Source organism: Bos indicus x Bos taurus, chromosome 13, assembly GCF_003369695.1.
Source record: "Bos indicus x Bos taurus breed Angus x Brahman F1 hybrid chromosome 13, Bos_hybrid_MaternalHap_v2.0, whole genome shotgun sequence".
NCBI classification, from domain to species: domain Eukaryota; kingdom Metazoa; phylum Chordata; class Mammalia; order Artiodactyla; family Bovidae; genus Bos; species Bos indicus x Bos taurus.
In genome coordinates, this window is record NC_040088.1 from 22,811,486 (window position 1) to 22,833,381 (window position 21,896).

Here is a 21,896-nt window from a genome sequence, read left to right on the forward strand (position 1 = left end):
GTCTTTCCCTTTCTGTTGTTTTCCATTTCTTTTCATTGATTGCTGAGGAAGGCTTTCTTATCTCTCCTTGCTATTCTCTGGAACTCTGCATTCAAATGGGAATATCTTTCCTTTTCTCCTTTGCTTTTCACTTCTCTTCTTTTCACAGCTATTTGTAAGGCCTCCTCAGACAGCCATTTTGCTTTTTTCCATTTCTTTTCCATGGGATGGTCTTGATCCCTGTCTCCTGAACAATGTCACAAACCTCCGTCCATAGTTCATCAGGTACTCTGTCTATCAGATCTAGTCCCCTAAATCTATTTCTCACTTCCACTGTATAGTCATAAGGAATTTGAGTTAGGTCATACCTGAATGGTCTAGTGGTTTTCCCTACTTTCTTCAATGTAAGTCTGAATTTGGCAATACGGAGTTCATGATCTGAGCCACAGTCAGCTCTGGGTCTTGTTTTTGCTGACTGTGTAGAGCTTCTCCATCTTTGGCTGCAAAAAATATAATCAGTCTGATTTCGGTATTGACCATTTGGTGATGTCCATGTGTAGAGTCCTTTCTCGTGTTGTTGGAAGAGGGTGTTTGCTATGACCAGTGCGTTCTCTTCGCAAAACTCTATTAGCCTTTGCCCTGCTTCATTCCATATTCCAAGGCCAAATTTGCCTGTTACTCCAGGTGTTTCTTGACTTCCTACTTTTGCATTCCAGTCCCCTATAATGAAAAGGACATCTCTTTTGGATGTTAGTTCTAAAAGGTCTTGTAGGTCTTCACAGAACTGTTCAACTTCAGCGTCTTCAGTGTTACTGGTTGGGGCATAGGCTTGGATTACCATGATATTGAATGGTTTGCCTTGGAAACCAACAGAGATCATTCTGTCATTTTTGAGATTGCATCCAAGTACTGCATTTCAGACTCTTTTGTTGACCGTGATGGCCACTTCATTTCTTCTAAGGGATTCCTGCCCGCAGTAGTAGATATAATGGTCATCTGAGTTAAATTCACCCGTTCCAGTTCATTTTAGTTTGCTGATTCCTAGAATGTCGACGTTCAACTCTTGTCATCTCCTGTTTGACCACTTCCAATTTGCCTTGATTCATTGACCTAACATTCCAGGTTCTATGCAATATTGCTCTTTACAGCACTGGACATTGCTTCTATCACCAGTCACATCCACAACTGGGTATTGTTTTTGTTTTCGCTCCATCCCTTCATTATTTCTGGAGTTATTTCTCCACTGATCTCCTGTAGCATATTGGGCACCTACCGACCTGGGGAGTTCCTCTTTCAGTATCCTATCATTTTGCCTTTTCATACTGTTCATGGGGTTCTCAAGGCAAGAATACTGAAGTGGCAAGAATAATGAAGAAAACTTCATTAGTGGCCCAGTTAAAAGGTGGAGAGTTAACCGCCGAGAGGCAGCGTCGGGCTGGCTAAGGGTGGGTTCCTGAGGCCGCCCGACCTGCGTTTAAATCCGGCTGCTTGGCCTAGGGTAGATCAGAAACAGAGCCTCGGTTTCTTCCGCCAAAGGAGTAAGGACCGGCATGCCCACCAGTACTGGGGCTGCTGAACTGAGCAAGGGCGGTCTCCGCGCCGCGCCCCGCCCTCCCGGCCCAGTCCCCGCCCCTCATGCCCCCGCCCCTCCCACGGCGCTGCAGGCTGGACCCAGCGGGTGAGTGAGGGTCACAGAGTCCGGGTCTGGCCGGGGGTGGCGAGGGAACGCCCTGGACGGCGGGACAAGAACGCCCTGGATTCCCGTGACCCGGGGCGGGGGCCCCCGCCGGGTGGTCGGGCGGGTGTGGCGGGGAGACCCGGATCCGGCGACAATCTTCCGCCCCACTTCCGGAGCCGCCACTTTCACTTTCTTTTCCGCTGAAACTGCTGCCCTCCTTCTCAGGACTGACAGGGGCCGCCGCGGGCGCGAGGGAGTTGGGCTGAAATCCCGCACCCCGGAGGGCGCTCCAGCTCCCAGAGGGAGAAGGGCTCCGGCCCAGCGCCCGGGCTGTGCGGCGCCGCTCCTCCCTTCCCCGCAGCCAGGCCTGTCCAGTTTTCTCTGTGGTACAGAGCCGGCTCGGCTTGGCGCTCCCTCACCTCCCACCCGTTCCTCCTCCCAGGCCCCATCCCCGGTCCTCGGGTAATATGATGCTACCCGATTGCCACCCGGAACCCTGAGGCACCAAGAAGGCTCGGGCCGCGCCACTGGCCACCGGCTGGGGCTGAGTTTCTCGTGGTCTGCCCGTCCTCTAGCAGGTGACTGGGAGATAGCATTTCCCCGGAGCTGCAGCCCGCCCCCCCTCCGCGGGGGGATGGGCACAACCACGCCAGATGGACGAGAAGATCAAGAAAGGTGGGCACAGCCTGGGGGCGGCTGAGAAGCTTCGGGTGGGAGGTGGGCCTTGCCAGAACGCGGCCTCTCCTCCCAGAAGGGCCTGGGAGAGGTCTGTTAACCTGTCCTCCTTCTGCCTACTTGCCCCTCAGATTCCTCCCTTGCAGGCAGGTTGCTCCCAAGGGCATCTTGTCATTCTTTTATTTGATGTCCCTAAGGCCTCCCATGGGCCAGCTCTGCTGAGAAGAGGGTGGGGAGCTCCCAGAGGGCAAGAGACCACCCATACTAGTGGGGGACCAGACTTCAGTTGACCTGAATACCAGGGTCTTTGCCTTCCACCTCGCGCCTTCCTCTCAGGTTGGAGAATTAAGTTAGGGCATGTCACCAACCTGCTCACATACCCCTGTGTTTGTTCTTAGAACAGAAGCCTAGAGCAGTTGGGTAGCCTGCATGCCTGCTGACTTTGCTCACTTCTGCTTTTGCTCATCTCTGCCTTCCCCCATCTGCCCCCTTGCTCATTCTGCTGGAGCTTCATTAGCTTCTCTGTTCTAACCCAACCATTTCTTGACCAAGGCCTTTCATTTTCCCTCCACTTGAAACACTTTTCCCCAACCACGTCTTGACATTATTCAACACTCCTGCTTCAGGTCTTAGCTTCAATGTCACCTCCTCTTCTCTTTCCTGATCTCCTTATCCTGTTCATTTCCCTGCCAGCATGGATCACAGTCTGAATCTTTTTCTTTTGTTAAACTTGTTTGTTGTCTTCTTACTGGGCTGGGAAGTCCATGAGAAGAGGGCCCCCGTTTATCTTATTCACTGCTGAAGCCCAGTTTTTGTGACAGTGATTGGCACACAGTAAGAGGTCAATCCTAAAGGAAATCGACCCTGAATATTCATTGGAAGGTCTGAAGCTGAAGCTCCAATACTTTGGTCACCTGATGCAAAGAACCAATTCATTGGAAAAGACCCTGATCCTAGGAAAGATTGAGGGCAGAAGGAGAAGGGGGCAACAGAGGATGAGATGGTTGGATGGTATCAACGGATATGAGTTTGAGCAAACTCCGGGAGATAGGCAAGGACAGGGGAGCCTGGTATGCTGCAGTCCATGGGGGGGTCACAAAGAGCTGGATACAACTTAGTGACTGAACAGCAAGAGCTCAATAAATGTTTGTTGGATAAACAAGTGCAAGTATGGGGGACCTGGGAATATGAAGGGAAAACAGAACCAAATGAGCAGGGGTGGGGAGTGTCAGAGAAGGCCTCTCAGAGAAAAGGGACTTTTAAGCTGGGTGCTGAAGGATGTGTAGGAGTTTACCAAGAAGACAGAGAGGAAGCAGCATGTATAAAGAATCACCTCCTTCCTCACCCTTCTTACCCATAAAGAAAAATAAACCCTGTGCTAACCTGCTTCCACTGTGGATTTCAGCTGAGGAGGTGGCCCAGAGACTCACCCGAGCAGTGGCTGGTGGGGATGAACAGGTGGCTATGCAGTGTGCCATCTGGCTGGCAGAGCAACGGGTGCCCCTGAATGTGCAACTGAAGCCTGAGGTCTCTCCAACACAGGACATAAGGTGAGAAGTGCGTGGCTGACCAGGAAGCCCAGGGTTCAGAACTTCCTGAACCCCAGTGGGCTGCAATATAGTGTTGGCCTGTAGAATAGTTAGAGCTTCCCTGGTGGCTCAGTCGGTAAAGAATCTGCCTGCAATCTGGGAGACCTGGGTTTGATACCTGGGTTGGAAAGATCCGCGGGTTGGAAAGATCCCCTGGAGGAGGGCATGGCAACCCACTCCAGTATTCTTGACTGGAGAATCCCCGTGGACAGAGGAACCTGGTGGGCTGCAGTCCATGGAGTCACAAAGAGTCAGACATGACTGAACAACTGAGCACATAGAACAGTTAAGTTATTCTTAATGGCAGATTCTGGGGTCAAGAGCCCAAGCTTCAAACCCCAGCTCTGTCACAAATCAGCTCTGCGATCTAAGGGAGGTCATTTCACCTCTCAGAGTTTTGTTTTGTTTTTAATTTAAAAAATGGAACATAGTAGTAGAGCTGTTAATAGGGTCGTTGCTGCTACTGCTTGCTGCTAAGTCGCTTCAGTCATGTTCGTCTCTGTGCGACCCCATAGACGGCAGCCCACCAGGCTCCCCCGTCCCTGGGATTCTCCAGGCATGAACACTGGAGTGGCTTGCCATTTCCTTCTCCAATGCATGAAAGTGAAAAGTGAAAGTGAAGTGGCTCAGTCGTGTCCAACTGCTAGCGACCCCATGGACTGCAGCCCACCAGGCTCCTCCCTCCATGGGATTTTCCAGGCAAGAGTACTGGAGTGGGGTGCCATCGCCTTCTCAGGAGGTGTATTAGAATGATAGGTCTCGTAGAACAGAGAACACATATTAACAGTGGCGTAAACAACTTTGATGGTAGGCACTCCAGGTGTGGAAGCTCTGCTCTCTGTAGTTCTCAGAGCTCCTGCTTCTTTTGTCTTATTATTATGCCACTCATGACCTCCTTTCTCAGGTTCACCTTATGATCCAAAATGGCTCTTCCCGTTCCAGCCATTGCATCACCATTCTTGTCAATAGGAAGGAAGAAGGGCACACCCTCCCACTCTTAAGAACACAGCTCACAAAATTGCACACTCTTCTTCCACTTAACTCGCATGGCCAGAACTGTCTCGCACAGCCACACGCAGCTTGAAGGAAGGCTGTCTGCCCCAGGAGACTTAAAGTTGATGCTGAAATGCTCAGCACAGTGCCCACATATTAAACACTCAAATGTTTTTTTCCTGCTGTGCAGTAAGACACTTTTGCAGTTTCTAATTTTCAATATTGGATCCCATTTGATTTTTTATTGAGATATAATTGACAGACCCTATTCAGCAATTTAAAGTGCATAGTTCGAGGCTTTTAGTATATTCACAGTTGTGTAACCACCACCATAACCAATTACAGAAACTTTTCATCATCCCATTAAGAAACCCCATACCCATTAATAGACACTCCCTATCTCCCGAGTTTTCTTGCCTCAACCCCTCAACCTTAGGCAACAACTAATTTACTTTCTATCTCTAGAAATTTGCCTACTCTGGGAATTTCATATAAATCAAATGGAATTATACACTATGTGGCCTTTTGTGTCTGGGCTTCTGTCACTTAGCAGCATGTTTTCTAGATTCATCCATGTTGTAGCATGCATCAAAACTTCATTCCTTTTTATGACTGAATAATAATCTATTGTATGGTTATACCGTATTTTCTTTATTAATCAGTCGATGGACATTTGGGTTGTTCCCACTTTTTTGACTAACATACACAATGCTGCTATGAACATTTGAGTCCAAGTTTTTATATGGACATAATTTTTCCCCCAGTTTTATTGAGATATCACTGACATACAAAACAGAGTTAGTTGACGGTATTGTGACTTACAATAAGAAATGTATATTCTTCCTGTTCTTGGCACTGAGCTCCTAAAACCCTTGGAATTTCTTAAGTGATGAGAATGATAAAGGTGCATTTTGTTATGTTAGTGAGGTGACTCTTGGACTGCCCCTAAATTGCCTAAGGTTGGAGGCTGGTCATAAAAGGAGCCAGCCCTGTGGTTAGAGACATTGAACTTTCAGTCTCATCACCCTCATCTCCGGGGAGGGGAAGAGGGCTGAAGGTTGAATCATCAGTAGCCCATGGATTAATCAGTCATGCCTATGTAATGAGGCCTCCATAAACACTCAAAAAGACAGGGTTTGGATTTTGGAGAGAATGATGCCCCTTCTCACATACCTTGCTCCATACATCTCTTCCATTTGGCTATTATATCCTTTCATAATATAGTAAGTAAATATTTCTCTGAGTTCTGTGAGCTGTTCTAGCAAAATAGTCAACCCATGGAGGAGGTCGTTGGAATCCCTAATCTATATCCAGTCAGTCAGAGAACAGGTGACAACTTGGGGTTTCGATTGGTATGTGAAGTGGTGGGAGCAGCCTGGTAGGACTGAGCCCACAACCTGTGGAAGCTGACGCTGTCTCTGGGTAGAGAGGGCCAGAATCAAGTTGAATTGTAGGATGCCCTGCTGGTGTCTGAAAATTGCTTGGTGTTGTGTGGGAAGCCTTCCCTCTCTTTCCTCTTCCATGTGTTGGAAATTGAGCCTCAGAACCATTTTAGATGTATGACATATGCTTTAATATATGTATATATTGCACAATGATTACCACACTAAGTTTAGTTAACATCCATTGCCTGACATAGTAACAAATTATTTTTTCTTGTGACAACTTTTAAGACTTACTCTCTGAGCAGTTCTCAAATATACGATATTGTTAACCATGTTGTACATCTCTTCTCCAGAACTTACTTATCTTAAAACAGGAAGTTTGTAGCTTTGGATCACCTTCACCCCCACAACCGCCCAATCAGTCTGTTCTGTTTTTCTGACATTGATTTTTTTTTTAATTCCATATATAAGTGGTATAATACAGAATTTGTCTTTCTCTGTCTGATTTATTTCACTTAGCACAATGTCCATGTTGTTGCAGATGCCAGAATTTCCTTCTTTTTATGGCTGAATAATATTTCATTGTGTATGTATATGGAAACAACCTAAGTAACCACGAATGAATAAAGAAACCGTGGCGTGTATGTGTACAATGGACACCTATTTTCATTTCCCATACTATGGGTTGTTTTTGCACTGTATTGATAGTGTCCTCTGAAGCACGTGTTTTCAATTTTGATGAAATACTGTTTATCTGTTTTCTCTTGTTTGTGCTTTTGATGTCATCTAAGAAACCACTGCCTCATCCATGGTCATAAAGGTATACCTTTATTTTTAAAGAGTTTTATAGTTTTAGCTCTTATATTTACATCTTTGATCCCTTTTGAGTTAAGTTTTGTTACGGTGAGAGGCAGAGATCCGACTTCATTCTTTTGCTTGTGAATATCTAGTTGTCACAGCACTGTTTGTTAAAAATAAAAAGACTGTTTTGTCTCTGTTTAATATCTTGGCACCTTTGTTGAAAATTATTTGACCATAAGTCTGAAGTTTATTTTTGAAACGTAATTTCTAGTCTGTTGCTCTATATGTCTGTCCTTATACCAGTAAGACAGTTTTCATTATTATAGCTTTGTAGTAAGTTTTTAAAACAGAAGCATAAGTACTCCAACTTTGTTCTTCTCTTTCAAGATTTTTTTTGGCTATTCTGGGTCCCTTGAATCTCCATATGAATCTTAGGGTTAGTGTGCCAGTTTCTGCAAAAAAAATGTGAGCTGAAATTTTGACAGGGATTGCATTTACATCTGTTGATCACTTGGCCATTTGATTTCAAATAAAATACTTGTATATCCATTTCTTGATACATCCACTTAAGATGGTATCTGTGTACACTCCTTGTTATGAAAAATGAGGAATTTAACATACTCGTCTCACTGATCCCTTTTCCTAACTTCCTGGGTTTTGTTAGTACTGTAGTAGAAGTGCTCCCAGTTGAACTCCACTTTATTCCCCCAATTAAATGACACCGTAGTTGCTGCTGTGAAACATACCACCACACACAGCTTGTTTATATCAGTTGTACTTGTTATTTCCATAGCATAATTTAATAGCTGTTATATCAAGAAATAAAACACGAATGCTAAAAGAGAATTTTGTCTATGAAAACTTAAATTGATTGCTTTAGAAAGACAAAATAGAGATGAGGCACACACACAAAAAAGCTGTTCATTTTAGGGTGAGTGAATTGTTAAAAAAAAAATATATATATGGTAAAAATCCAAAAGGGCTCTCTGTACTCAGATGCTTCGAGAGTCTTAAGTTCTTGCTCCACTTTAAAGAAGCTGATACTAGAGATCAGAAACCATGTATAATGGGTATGGAAAGTGAAGTCGGAAAGTGAAGTCTCTCAGTCGTGTCCGACTCTTTGCAACCCCATGGACTGTAGCCTACCAGGCTCCTCTGTCCATGGGATTTTCCAGGCAATAGTACTGGAGTGGATTGCCATTTCCTTCTCCAGGGGATCTTCCCGACCCAGGGATGGAACCCAGGTCTCCCACATTGTAGACAGACGCTTTACCGTCTGAGCCACCAGGGAATAGTTCGTACAAAAAGAAAAAAAAAATCATGGGAAACTCCAGCAGATTTGTACTAAATGAAAAACAAAACGAGTGGCCTTTTTACCTAGAGATCAGCCATTGAATGCACATGTGTATCCTGTAAGGGAAAATTAAGTGTTAGAGTCTGCAACTGTGTCTGCATTTCTCTGCTGTAATGAATTTTCTGACTGATCACTGCTGACCTGGTGACGGCAGAAATGAGGGTTCCAACTGTGCTTCTCTGTTATTGGTGTTAAGGCTATAGCTTTTATTTTTTAAATTTTATTTATCTTTTGAGTCTTAGTTGTAGGATCTTTGATCTTCATTGTGGCGTGCAGAATTTTTTTTTTAGTTGTGGCATGTGGGGTCTAGTTCCCTGACCAGGGATCGAACCTGGGCCCTCTGCACTGGGAGCTCAGAGCCTTAGCCACTGGACCACCAGGGAAGTCTTGGTTATAGCTTTTAGATTTTCTTTTCTAAGTAAAATTAAGGCTTCTATGCTTTGCCTCTAGGTTGATACTAAAAATGTAAACCCAGTACAATAGCATTTATAGTATTTTGATTATGGAAATATTACTCAGTGTAAAATAAGTACTGCAGTTGACACTGTATCTTTCATGTTTCAAAACCCCTGCTGCTTGAAGGAGAATGTCTTGAAGGTTAAGATCTTTAAATTTCCTTTCCTTCTTTAAATTCCCTTTTAGTTTTCTATTCTGCATCAGACTCAGCTATTCTTGTTTCTTGTATTCAAAGACTTTTCATGTGGAGAAGTGGATGGTAAATGTTTGTTGTCTTTATGTGTCTAAAACTTGCTCATTTCATTGATAGTCGGCTAGATGTTGAAAATCTTTATCCTGAGAAATTTTGAGGGTATTTTCTGGAGTATTTTAAAGCAAGTCTCGGATTTTAGCTCATTCATAAGTAACTTGATATGTCTTTAAAACTAATGACTTGAAAAATAACCTCAATACCATTATTACACCTGAAACATTAACAACTCCTTAAAATCCTCTAATACTCTATTTGTATTAAACTTTCCTTGATTATCTCATTAGTATTTTTTATAGTTGGTTTGTTCTAATCAGGAGCCAAACGAGAATCGACACATAGCATTTCTTAATGTTGTCTAAGTCTCTAACCACTTTCTCTATTTTTAGTGCCATTGATTTTTTAGAAATCTGGTTTTTGATCTCCAGAATTCTCCCACATTCTGAGTTTACGAATTGCCTCCCTGGAATGTCATTTGGTGTCTCTCATTTTCCTTGTGAACCTGTAGATGGATCTGAAGGTTAGATGAGTCAGGAGTTACTGTTAGATTCCCAGCAACTCTTCTTCATTTTCTGATTGTTTCTTGCTGTTCTTGCTTTAAGGATGCAGCGTTTTCCCAAGTTGCTCTGGAGGTTCTAAGTGGGCTTTTTTCTGTGTCCCGAAATCAGTTCTGTTTTTTCGTCTCAGCCATCCATTTTCGTGCCATTGGTCTTCCCAAAAAATTTTCACATCTTTTAGAAGATTGGTGTTTAAAACCACTTTCTCCGAAATACTCCTGTTTGGATTTAAATCCTGCCTCTAACAGTTATTGTTTACTCAGCAGAGTCACTATAACCTCTCTATGCCTCCTGTTTTTATCTGTAAAATAGGGGAGATGACAGTACGTGTCTCATGGGTTCATTGAGAGAACTGAGTTAATACATGTTAAGTGCTTTAGAGTCTTAGCATACAGTTAATAATAGCTGCTGTGGTTTGGTTAAGGAGCCAATAATAGCCAGTAATACAAGAGACTGAAGGAGGCAGCGCATTAAGGCCCTGATGCCACGGTGAGTTTGGATTTTATTCTGAGAGCCTTGTGGAGCCACTGCAGGGCCTAAGCAGTGAGTTCTGATCCAGGAGGAAGCACAGGGGAGTGGGAATCCAGGAGCTAGCTGGTGGTTGAGGTTGGACCTTCACCCAGAGCCCTTGCCCTCCCCGCAGGCTGTGGGTGAGTGTGGAGGATGCACAGATGCACACGGTCACTATCTGGCTCACGGTGCGGCCTGACATGACGGTGGCCTCCCTCAAGGACATGGTGAGTGAGGGGGTGAGAGGGAGGGCGGAGCTTCCCCTTTTGCCCCCGCCTGTCTCTGCTCTGCTCCTCCCTCCCCACACCTCCTGTCCATCCTCCCTGACAGGTGTTCCTAGACTATGGCTTCCCGCCAACCCTGCAGCAGTGGGTGATCGGGCAGCGGCTGGCCCGGGACCAGGAGACTCTGCACTCCCACGGCGTGAGGCGGGACGGGGACAGCGCCTACCTCTATCTGCTGTCCGCCTGCAACACCTCGCTCAACCCTCAGGAGCTGCAGCGGGAGAGGCAGTTGCGGATGCTGGAAGGTAAGGCTCTGCTTCCTGGTGATGTGGACTCACCTGTGGTCGTAGGGCAGGAGGGAGTGAGGCGCAGAGCCCAGGGGCTTTCCATCAGGGACTTGCCTGAAGGACCTTATCCATAGTGGGGAAGAGAGGACAAAGGACACCCCAGGAGGGAGCCATCTGGGGAACCCTTTGGAGAACAGCCAGTCTAGGGGAGAAGGGCTGAGTTCAGTCCCCACCCTGGCGTTTATCAACTCCTTGACCTCAGGCAAGTTCCTTCCTATCTCTCCTCCTCAGTTTTCTAAATCTGTAAATTGGATGTTATAGCTAGTTTTTAAATTTTTTACTTCTTATTCTGAAATATTTCAGACCTACAGAAAAGTTGCAAAATTGTACAAAGAATTGTGTAAGGAATTCCCATGTACCTTTCATGTGGATTCCCAAATACTAATATTTTGACTGTATTTGGTTTATCATTGTCTCCATGTAAAATTATTTATTTATGCATAAATAATTTTTGGAGATGTTTTGAGAGTAGGTTGCAGACATGATGTCCCTTTTCCCTAAATAGTTCAGTTTGTATTTCCTTAAAAAAAAAGGTCATTTTCTTACATTTATTGTACAGTTAGCAAATTTAGGAAATTAACTTTGATACAGTACCGCTACCTAATGTGCAGATCTTGCTCAAATTTTACCAGTTGTCTCACTCATGTCCTTTATAGTGAAAGACCTGGCTCTTGGCCTTGGTGTTTCTCAGTCTTTTTCAGTCTTTGATCTCTGGTCTTCCCTTGACTCTCCAGGCCAGTTTTGTTTTTAGCTTTTCCGTCCTATGTACCCTCGGAAATGGATTCAGTTTCAGTATTTTGGCAGGGCCACTTCAGAAGTGTTGTTTGGGGCAGGGGTACACTGATGGCTGCCCTGGGGGACGTCGTCCTGGATGGTTACCTGTACCCGGCGTGCGCTCTCTACTCGTACCGGTGCCTCTACCTGGCCGCTGCCGCCAAGGGAAAAAGCGGGGCCGACGAGGGTGGCTGACGACCCCGGGGCGGGGGCTACCCTCCCGTTTCCTCCTCCTCTGACGGCGCGGCCTCGTCGTCCTTCCCGATTTTTAAAAAAAAAAAAAAAAAAGAAGTGTTGTTTGTCCCTCTTGGTGCACTTGTGTGGACACTTAGGCACACAGGAGATCTGTTTTCAAGCAGGGTTCTTAAGCCGGGTGGACCTAGGAGCAGTGGTGGGTAGAAGGAGAGACTGTGACCCTGTGAGAGCCAGGACACTCAGCCATGGCTGGGCCCACCTGGCAAGATGGAGCTGGAAACTCCTTGGAGCAGAGGGAGAGGATAGAAGGGGGGTTTTCTGGCTGGCTCAGGGTGTGGATGATATTGGCTACATGGATCCACCACCCTTTGAACCCTTTTTCCCAGATCTGGGCTTCAAGGACCTCACGCTGCAGCCACGGGGCCCCCTGGACCCAGTTCCCCCAAAGCCTGGGGCCGCTCAGGAGCCGGGTCGGGGGCAGCCTGATGCAGTGCCAGAGCCCCCGCCGGTAAGCTGCCCCAAGTGCACCCCTGTGCCCTGCCCCCTGCGCCCCCCCTCCCCCATTTAGTCTCCCTGCCATCACTGCCCCTCTACCCCCAGGTGGGCTGGACGTGCCCTGGCTGCACCTTCATCAACAAGCCCACTAGACCTGGCTGCGAGATGTGCTGCCGGGCGCGGCCCGAGGCCTACCAGGTACCCGCCTCTTACCAGCCAGACGAGGAGGAGCGAGCGCGCCTGGCCGGTGAGGAGGAGGCGCTGCGCCAGTACCAGCAGGTGGGCACCAAAGTCCCCGGAAAGACACCTGCAGCCTGGACAGGGGAGGCATAGGCCAGAAAGGGAGACACATCCACATTGCTCCTGCCCCCTGTTGCTGCCCCCTTGTGGTCACACCGGTGGTGGTGACCCTACACTTGACTGTGACCGGCCTCTTCCTGAGGTCATTCATACTACCTCTGAGACCCTACTCCCCAGCTGTGACGCACATCCAGGCTTATTTGTGCTCCCCCTTCCCCCTTCCCCATGAGCTGTGGCGCCACCCCTGGCTTTGACTTACTTTCCCATCATGCACTCAAGGGTACCTGGCTCTGACCCCAGCATCCTAGACAAGACCCAGACCACACCCCTGCTTCATCCAGCTGTGACCTAGGTCTTGCTCCATTAGCCCTGACCTCATCCTGAATCCTACTATTCCTGACCCCCACCCCCCACCCCTTCCTTCCTGGCTGTAGCCCTCCTAGACTTCCTGAGAGCCTGGACCCAGCTCCTTGCTGCCCACTTGGAGGCTGACCCGCCCCCTGTTCTGCCCCATCCCACTGTCCCCCATCCCACTGTTACACACTCACAGATTATGTAGATACATAACCCTGAGCGGTTTCCCATTCTGATCCAATGTCCCCGTCCCGCCCTTGGACCCAGTGCTGGCTATGACCTCATTGCTGGTCCCATCTACAACCCTGGCCCAGACCCCGGCCCTCTCTCCCGACTTGCTCTGCTCCCTCGCTTTATCACCACCCCCCAACCCCCTGCCTTTCCCCCTGGAGCTACCCCTGCCGTGCTTCTTGGCAGAGATGGGAGTCCTGCTACCCCTGACTCCCCGCTCAGATCCGGGCCCCATCTCCCCCTGAGTTGACCCTACATTGTAGCCTTAAACAGCCCCTGCCTGGCCCACCTCCTGCCCCACCCCCGTGTTTGGTCGCCTCGCTCCTGGTCCTACCCTTATCATTTACGCCGCTTGCCCACTGCCTGCCCCATACGCAGCCCCACCCTAACCCCAGGATCCTTCCATGAGCCCCCCTTTGCCTCTCGTTAGGTGGTCTGACCCATCCTACCCCCTCACCCGGTCCTGCCCTCCCCCGCCAACCCCGACCCGGTCCTGCCCCCTTCCTGGTCTGCCCTCCCCTGAGACCCTGACCCGCCCTGCGGCCCCACCCCCGTGTGCCCAGCGGAAGCAGCAGCAGCAGGAAGGCAACTACCGGAAGCACGTGCAGCTGGATCAGCGGAGCCTGGTTCTGAACACAGAGCCCGCCGAGTGCCCCGTGTGCTACTCGGTCCTGGCTCCTGGCGAGGCCGTGGTGCTGCGCGAGTGTCTGCACACCTTCTGCAGGTGCGGCCCGACTCCCGGCCCTGGCTATGTAGCACCCTGGGCTGGAAGGGGCTGGGGCCCAGGACTCAGCTGTTTGGGCATCCTCACAAACTTGGGAGGTAGGCACCATTTCCTCATCTTGCAGAGGAGGGATGTGAGGTACAGAGAGGCTGCACAGCTCAGACATTCTGGCGCCAGAGCCCGCACCTTTCCGCACCACCGCTGGGCCCATGCAAGGGCAGTGAGTCCCTTGCCTACAGCCTGGGCCAACCCGGCCCTGCTGCTTGCTGGTGGACAGTCTGCCCTCTGAGGCTCTCCTCCTGGCCCTGAATGTGGAGAGCATGTCCTCCTTCACAGCACACATTTGATGAGCTGCTTTGGGTGCCAGGGACTGTGGACTAGGCCTGGGAATCCCCAAATGCCCACAAAAGCTCAGTTTCTGCGTCCTGAAGCTTACCTTCCCATGGTCAGGCTGATGTTAATCAGATAATCACTGATATAATTGTAAATTGTGTCATAAGTGTCAGTGGCTTTTTATAAGCAACAGAGGCCCTGCCCTAGAACAGGTCAGGGAAACCCCTAGGCAAGCTATGTTTGAGCAGACCAGGGGATCCATCGTGGGTACGTGCCTGGCCTGCCTGCAGCAGTAAGGGGTCAGTGTGTCTGGAGCAGAGGGATGGAGCAGGTAAGGCATAGGGACAGAGAGGTATTAGAGAGGGTGAGTCACCAGGGCTCTCAGGTTTGCTCTGGGTGGGGTCGGATGGGAGGTTATGAGGAAGGACATGGCTGATCCAGGAAGTCCAGTGAAGAGGCTTCTACAGTTCTCAGGTGAGGGGTGAGGCAACCTTGGCTGGAGCAATATGGTTAGCAGTGAGGTGGACAGACAAGGTGGGTTGATGGGAGGCACCAGAAGAAAGGAAGAAACTGGGGAGGAGCCAGCCCAAGGTCAGGCCTCACCATGCGAGGGCCGGAGTCCTCGGGGGTGGGGTTCAGATGACCCCTACCCACCCCCCCACTCTTCACCCCTCCCCCAGGGAGTGTCTGCAGGGCACCATCCGCAACAGCCAGGAGGCCGAGGTGTCCTGCCCCTTCATCGACAACACCTACTCATGCTCGGGCAAGCTGCTGGAGAGGGAGATCCGAGCGGTAAGGCCTGGGGGAGGGGCACCCCCCTGCCCCCCCACCCTCCATCCCAGGGAACTGGGCCGGGAGCTGGCTGGTGGGAATGGGTTTGAGAGTCCCAGTCTTGGGTTCCGGACATTTGTCAAGAGCCTTCTCTGTGTGGGATGCTGGCGGCCCAAGTAGTGGGCAGGATAGAAATTGGGGGAAATAGCTAGTAAAGAAATCACCCTTGTGAGGAAAAGACAGCAGAGAAGTTAACAACAGTGGGGACAGGACTTCTGGGGCCAGATGGCCCAGGTGACCTCAAGGGCAGATACACAGCCCCTCAGTGCTTTGGTTTGCTCATCTTGAAGTGATAGCAGAAGTGTTCGTGGCTCAGTCGTGTCCGACTCTTTGCGACCCCATGGGCTGTAGTCCGCCAGGCTCCTCTGTCCATGGCATTCCTTTTGGCCACACCTCACAGTTCCCAACCAGGGATCAAACCCTTACCCCCTCCATTGGCAGCACATTCTTAACCACTGGACCGCCAGGGAAGGCACTAACCCGTTCTTTGGATAGAGTTTGTAAACACTGCTGTGTTGGACTTCATGTGTTGGGGGCTTCCTGAAGGTGGCCAGGAGGGCATGCACCAAGGTTTCTGAGTCTCGGGCACCAAGGTTGTGGTCTGCTGGCAGCTCCTGAGCCCTGAGGAATACCAGCGGTTTCTGGACCTGGGCATCTCCATTGCGGAAAACCGCAGTGCCTTCAGCTACCACTGCAAGACCCCGGACTGCAAGGGATGGTGCTTCTTTGAGGATGATGTCAATGAGTTCCCCTGCCCCGTGTGCTTCCATGTCAACTGCCTGCTTTGCAAGGTGGGGACAGGGACCCACCCTGCCCAGTCACTCTGATCCTGCTAGGAGCTCATTGCAAGTCCAAGCTTATTATAGGAATAAGAGAAGGGAGCCAGTATACTGACCCAGTTCCCATGGCTTAGAGCTGCGTGTCAGTGGCCGGGTGTGGCTTGAGTCCTGACCTGAGCCTAACTCTTAGATTGAGCCCTGAGCCTGGACTGACCCTGGCCTAAGACTGAGCCCCAGTTCTGCCCTCTGACTAACCCTGAGCCTAGTCACAGACCAACCCCAGCCCTGGCCTCAGGCTGTCAACCTCTGTCCTGAATGAGCCCTGACCTCAAACCCAGACTGAGCCCTACCTGACCCTCACTTCAGGCCATCCCCGTCATCATTCTCTTAACAGGTGACCACTATAGAGACTGGTTTGAGCTGGTAGACAGGGCCGAGCCTGGTCACAGTCCAGTAAGCTCACTCTTAGAGCATTACACCGGCAACCAGGGCAGAACTCAGCTGGGGACAAGGGGCTGTGCCCTGGGTGAGAGGTACTTTAGGGATTTCTGTGCCTATCAGGACTTAAATAGGTATATATGATTATTATCGTATGTGATGACCCTGGCTTCACCACCCTGGCCTCAGTGTCCTCTTCTATAAAATGGGTTGTAGTTTACAAAGGAAGGCTCTGTCACTGACACCATCTAGGCATTAAGTGCTTGTGCGGATGCCTGCTCTGGCCCTAACTGTCTGGGAGCTTTCTCATCTCGAGCGCCTCATCCGCTCCAGGCCGTCCATGAGCAGATGAACTGCAAGGAGTATCAAGATGACCTGGCCCTGCGAGCTCAGAATGATATGGCTGCCCGGCAGACGACAGAGATGCTGAGAGTAAGGCTGGGTCAGGGCTGAAGGCCGAGGGTCTGAGTTTTGGGGAGCAGTGGGGGCTTCTTAGCCAGGGCTGTGGTTCATGCAGCCCTGGAGGCTCTGAGCTCCTGCTGGCATTTCTGCCATCCAGAGACGGGACTCAGGACACGTGGTCAGGTGGCGGGCAGCAGGGAGTGTCAGGGTGAAGGGAGGCAACTGCAGACACAGGAGAGGAGGCTGCATTGCAGCTGGGCCTGGGTAGAGCAGCATGGGAGAATGAATCTGAGACTCTGGAGGTGGCCGATTTCTCTCTGCAGTGGGGCGTGGGCCAGGGAGCGGGCTGGCTCTGAGGTCAGCACCTTCTCTGCTCCAGACCATGCTGCAGCAGGGTGAGGCCATGCACTGCCCACAGTGCCAGATCGTGGTGCAGAAGAAGGATGGTTGCGACTGGATCCGGTGCACTGTCTGCCACACTGAGATCTGCTGGGTCACCAAGGGCCCCCGCTGGGGCCCCGGGGTGAGTGCCCTGACAGCAGAGGGCTCAGGAGTACTGCGGGAGGTGCCCGAGACTAGAGTTCGTACAAGTCAGCCCATGGGCCAAGTCTAACTCCAGCGCCTGCATTTGTGAAGTTCATGAACTAAGAAAGCTTTTTGCATTTTTTAAATTGGTTGAACATATCAATACCTATGGCTGATTCATGTTGATGTTTGGCAGAAACCAACACAACACTGTAAAGCAGTTATCCTTCAATTAAAAATAAATTAATTAAAAAAAAAAAGCAAAAGAGGGGGGCTTGAAGCTAGAAAGCCTGGGTTCTAACTTTTCCCCAAACTGTCTATTCTTGATTAAATGAGAATAATAAAAGAGAAATACAATTTAAAAAATGGTTGAACGTATTAAAAGGAACATATTTTGTGACATGTAAAAATTATACGAAACCTGAATTTTAGTGTCCGTAAGTAAAGTTTTGTGGGAGCCCCGCACATTCGTTGGCATTCTGTCTGTGGCTGCTTTTGCGTTGCAAGGATAGAGCCCGTCTGGCTGGCAAAGCCTCAGATAACTCTCTGACCTTTTACAGAAATATTTGCCCATCCCTGCCCTAGAGGGTGCATGTGGGAGTCTGAAGTGGAGGAGTGGGTCCCTGGCTCTGGCACACACTGACTGTGTGGTTATTCCGTTACTCCCTTCTCTGAGCCTGTTTCTTCTGTAAAATGGAGATGATAGCAGAGCCCATCTCAGGCTTCTTGTCAGAATCAAATGGAAAACAGGCGAGAGCAGTGGTATCTGTCATCGTGAGGAGTGTTTCTGGAGTTGGGGCTGGTGTTGTTCATGTCCAGGCAGACAGTGAGACAGGTAGAGCGCTCCCTCCTGCCACCAGCCTGCTGACCCCCTCCAGATATGCAAAAATTCATCAGGTCCTTTGCGGCTCTGGGTCTCAGGTTGGGTAGATAGAGACCACATAATTGAGGGTGCTACGAGAGACCAGAAAGGCCTTGAGAGCTGCCTCCATCTGGTAGCTGAGGCTGTGAGGATCACTCTTAGCAGCAGAATGTGCCCAGGCCAAGACCCATGGTGGGCGAGTGCACTTCGTGGGTGTGATGGGGTGCCTGGGGCTGGGGTGGGGCACTGCTCTCTTCTCTGTCCTGACCTTCTCTCCTCTCCCCTCTCATCTCCTAGGGCCCGGGAGACACCAGCGGGGGCTGCCGCTGCCGGGTGAATGGGATTCCATGCCACCCCAGCTGTCAGAATTGCCACTAAGCTGAGGATGGTCTGGTCCCCCTGCTGACCCAGCCCCACATCTACAAGCTTCTGTGGGACAGGCCTGGTGCTTTGGCTCTGATTTCTTTGCGCTCGGCCGAGACAGGGGCCCTGAAGTGGCCAAGGCCTTTGAGCTGCGTGGATGGCCTTGTTTACTGTGGGCATTGCAAGGGCCCTGCCTGAGCTGGCCGTTGTCCATGGCTGCATCTGCCCCGGTGCCTTTGTCCTTCCCCTGGGGCTCACCAACCAGACCTTTCATCTCTCTGCGGCTCCCATCTGTCTGACCCAGCCTTAAATAGAGCCCCAGCCAGAGGCCTTGCTGGATGGAGCCTCTGAGAGCCCTGGATGAGTCCATACATCCCTCATCCACCACACTCGTCTGCTGAGCACTCAGCCTGCGGCCTCTCCCATTGGCTTTCTGGGGGTGACTTTTCTCTGGCTTTGCTGTTGGAGGCCTGAGGGCCTCTTAGAATTGCTGCTAATTCCACTTAGAGCCAGGAGGGAGACCTGGCATCCTGAAGCCCAGCCAGTTCTGCTTCTGCACTCCCTCTTCGCTGCCTGTGTACACTGATTAAAATGGTTTTCCAGGAAGGCCTGAGTGTGATGTCATGAGAGAGAGCGGAGGGGTCATGGGCTGGGACTCTGCACAGAGACAGGCAGGGGCCCAAGCTCTCTGGGAATTGCAGTCAAAAGTTGATGTGTCGCCCCTGTCAGTGTAGAACGAGGGTGTGAACAGAGCACAGGGATCCTTGCTCCGGACTTGGCACCCCTGCACCCACTTGAGGGCAGCATGCTCTGGGTCAACCTTGACCTGGACAGGCAGCTTGTACTGTGTTGAGAGTCTGCCAGCTGGTGTTTGCAGGTGTGTGTGGGCTTCAGGCGGGGAGGGAGGGGCTGGGGCAGCAGCTACAGGCTGGCAGGAAATTCTTGCTCTGAATTTCTAGCCTCTCAGTGGGCATCCACTGTCAGGGAACAGAGATATTTCAGGAAGAGGTGAACGTGCCGCTGCTGCAGGGTGATGCTGTGAGCACTTTTAACATCTGAGATAAGATGGCATATTATTATTGGTCCAGTGCTGTTTACTAGACCTATTCTGTGCTGGTCAGATGAATAAAATACGGTTCTGGGTGTTCATTCTAGAAGTTTTTACCTCCTACTCAGACCCCTCCTACTCCCCCCTGCCCCCAATGAAGGCCAGCACACTGTCTGAGCCAGGATGTGGACATCATTACAACAGGTGGAGGGCATCTTTGCGGCTCACAGTCTAGACTCCAGGCTCCAGGATTTTTGAAAGTGTTAGTCACTCATGTCCAACTCTTTGGGACCCCATAGACTGTAGCCCTTTCTGTCCTCTGTCCATGGGATTCTCCGGGCAAGAATACTGGAGTGGGTTGTCATTTCCTCCTCCAGGAATCTTCCCAACCTAGGGATCAAACCTGGGTCTCCCATATTATAGGAATATTCTTTACTGTCTCAGCCACCAAGAGTTGGGGGATGTCATTTGGAGGGAGACAGAGGGGAAGGGCTTATTCTAGACCCTAGAAAGGAACAGCCATTCTGTTCCTGGGTGCCAAGGCTCAAGAGAGTTGACCCCAGGCTCTGTGAGCAGAGAGGTGAGATAATGTGAGTGCTTTCCTGCTCTGCATCAGCTCATGAATCATGAAGGCTTTCCCTCCCTGGGAGTAAGAAGGAGTCAGGCAGAGCCACTGACCAGAGGAAACAGCAAGCTGAGCTGAGCTGGACCCCAGGAGAGCGCGGGGCCCACCCAGACCAGGACCAAGTGCTTGCTCTCACCAGCTCCTCCAACCTCCCTCTCTTGCCAGGGCCTGTCTTGACCTTGGTGAACCGTAGAGGCCTGTTGTGGAGCAAAGCAGACCACTCTCTTGGTGCACAGGTACGAACTACTAAGCCCCAGGCTATAACCAGTCTCCCTAGTCTTGTTTTATAAACTTGAATTGGTCGCCAGTATTTTTAAATTGAAGATGCTACATTAAAATCTAGATGTCCAACTTCTCTTGAAAAACACTGAAGCTTGGTAATCTGGGTCCTCATTTCCACGTGGCAGGTCCAGATCACATGTTCCCGATCCAGCTGTCCGCAGTCCTTCACCCCTAGCGCTTGTCGCACCACACTTCCCAGTGCCCTCGCACCATTCTTTTGGCATTGAGTACTAAGAAATGTTAATGAAACGTTTCTTTCCCCGTGGCTGTATCAAAAAAGTGAGGACAAGAGGGAAGTGGGAACCGCATGGGCCGCATCTTTCACTTGGCCCACTCCATCTGCACCAAGGCAGGCAGCGGGTTTATGTCTGCTGCAGCCAAATTGGGGCCGGGGGCGGGGGCGGCCAGGAGGGCAAATGAGATGGTGCAGGGCTGTCCTGGGGTTCTACCTTCCAGCACCATACATCACATGCCAGAGGGTGAAGAACCTAAGATGGGCAGGCTCACAAGTGCTCCCCACTGCTGTCAAATGGAGGCACCACCCTCTCCCAAGGAGTCACCGCAAACATGGCCCTGGCATGAACTCTCTGGGGCAGACTTGAAACCAAACCCACAGGCTTTGGACTCAAGCCATCTACCTGAGGAAGCAGCAGGAGGTCCCAGATGTACTTGTGTGACGCAGTTTTTCTCTTCAGGGCCAGTGGAAGCACACTGCTCAGATAAAGAGCAGCTGCTGATGTGGGCAGGAAGTGGTGAATGGGCCCCACAGCCTGTGTCAGAGTAACACATGTTTTCTTCTAGTGTCTGGGGCTGCCATGAAGGCCACTCACTTAAAAAGCAGGAAGCTGGAGGCAAGCCCACAGCCTTGCCAGCTCACAAAGGCTGCTTGACAAATTCCAACCGTATGTTAAGTCTGGAGAAAAGGGCCTTTGAGAACTGGAAAAAAAGCAGCAGGATACACCAGCAGCAAACACGGAGGGGACGGTAGGGCAAAAGGAAGAACACAAGCCAGGCTGGGCCTCAGGTGCCATCATCTGGTAGTTGTATTTGGCAGGAGCTTCTGGCCTGTTCTTCCTTCCAATCACCACTTAATCCAGGGATGAGCTCCCGGGGCCCAAGCGCAAGGCTGAATTAAGGTGTTTATTGACCCATATATGTTCACGGAAATGAAATAAAAATACTTGTACAACTTCAGTTTGTAAGACGTTTTCACAAACGTCAGTTCATTAAACCAGCCATGGTGGGATGAGACTATCTCTCTTTTACTGTCACTGACAATGAATTTGAGAGATGTAGTGCCTCGGAGAAGCTCACATTGCCAACGAGAGACACATTTGCCATCGTGTCACCAGTCGCTCTCTCCAAACTGAGTTTTGGTCATGGCCCATCCTCACCCTACAAACTGCCTACAGAGGGAGTCCCAGTTGCTTTCCACAGATCTCAAAACTCTCCTCCGCCTGAGCCCCAAGTACACTTCCACTGACAATGCACACTCCCATCTCTGTACAAAACACCCACACCTTTTATTCAGGTGTTA

General features: G+C 50.1%; 1 protein-coding gene and 1 long non-coding RNA gene across 3 annotated transcripts; both read left to right on the plus strand.

Annotated features, from left to right (window-relative positions):
- Positions 1-1,604: 1,604 nt before the first annotated feature.
- Positions 1,605-19,010, plus strand: RBCK1 (RANBP2-type and C3HC4-type zinc finger containing 1). Of its 2 annotated transcripts, none has more exons than XM_027558913.1 (13): positions 1,605-1,657; positions 2,100-2,332; positions 3,738-3,882; positions 10,361-10,454; positions 10,558-10,756; positions 12,154-12,275; positions 12,368-12,541; positions 13,711-13,871; positions 14,885-14,996; positions 15,647-15,826; positions 16,505-16,684; positions 17,034-17,177; positions 18,339-19,010. In XM_027558913.1, the coding sequence occupies exons 2-13, from the start codon at positions 2,311-2,313 to the stop codon at positions 18,417-18,419; spliced, it is 1,614 nt and encodes a 537-aa protein (XP_027414714.1). In that variant the 5' UTR covers positions 1,605-1,657; positions 2,100-2,310; the 3' UTR covers positions 18,420-19,010. The 2 variants fall into 2 exon arrangements, with proteins under 2 accessions (XP_027414714.1, XP_027414715.1); XM_027558914.1 differs by having other exon boundaries at positions 16,586-16,684.
- An 822-nt stretch (positions 19,011-19,832) lies between these two features.
- LOC113903166 lies at positions 19,833-21,605 on the plus strand. The gene is made up of 2 exons (XR_003514038.1): positions 19,833-20,313; positions 20,816-21,605. It is a non-coding gene; the product is annotated as an uncharacterized LOC113903166 (long non-coding RNA).
- Positions 21,606-21,896: the final 291 nt, after the last annotated feature.

Coding starts and splice junctions, on each gene's coding strand:
- RBCK1 (XM_027558913.1), top strand. CDS start 2,311: ATGGACGAGAAGATCAAGAAAG. Junction 12,276..12,367: donor CAGTGCCAGAGCCCCCGCCG/GTAAGCTGCCCC, acceptor CTCTACCCCCAG/GTGGGCTGGACGTGCCCTGG. Junction 13,872..14,884: donor TGTCTGCACACCTTCTGCAG/GTGCGGCCCGAC, acceptor CCCCTCCCCCAG/GGAGTGTCTGCAGGGCACCA.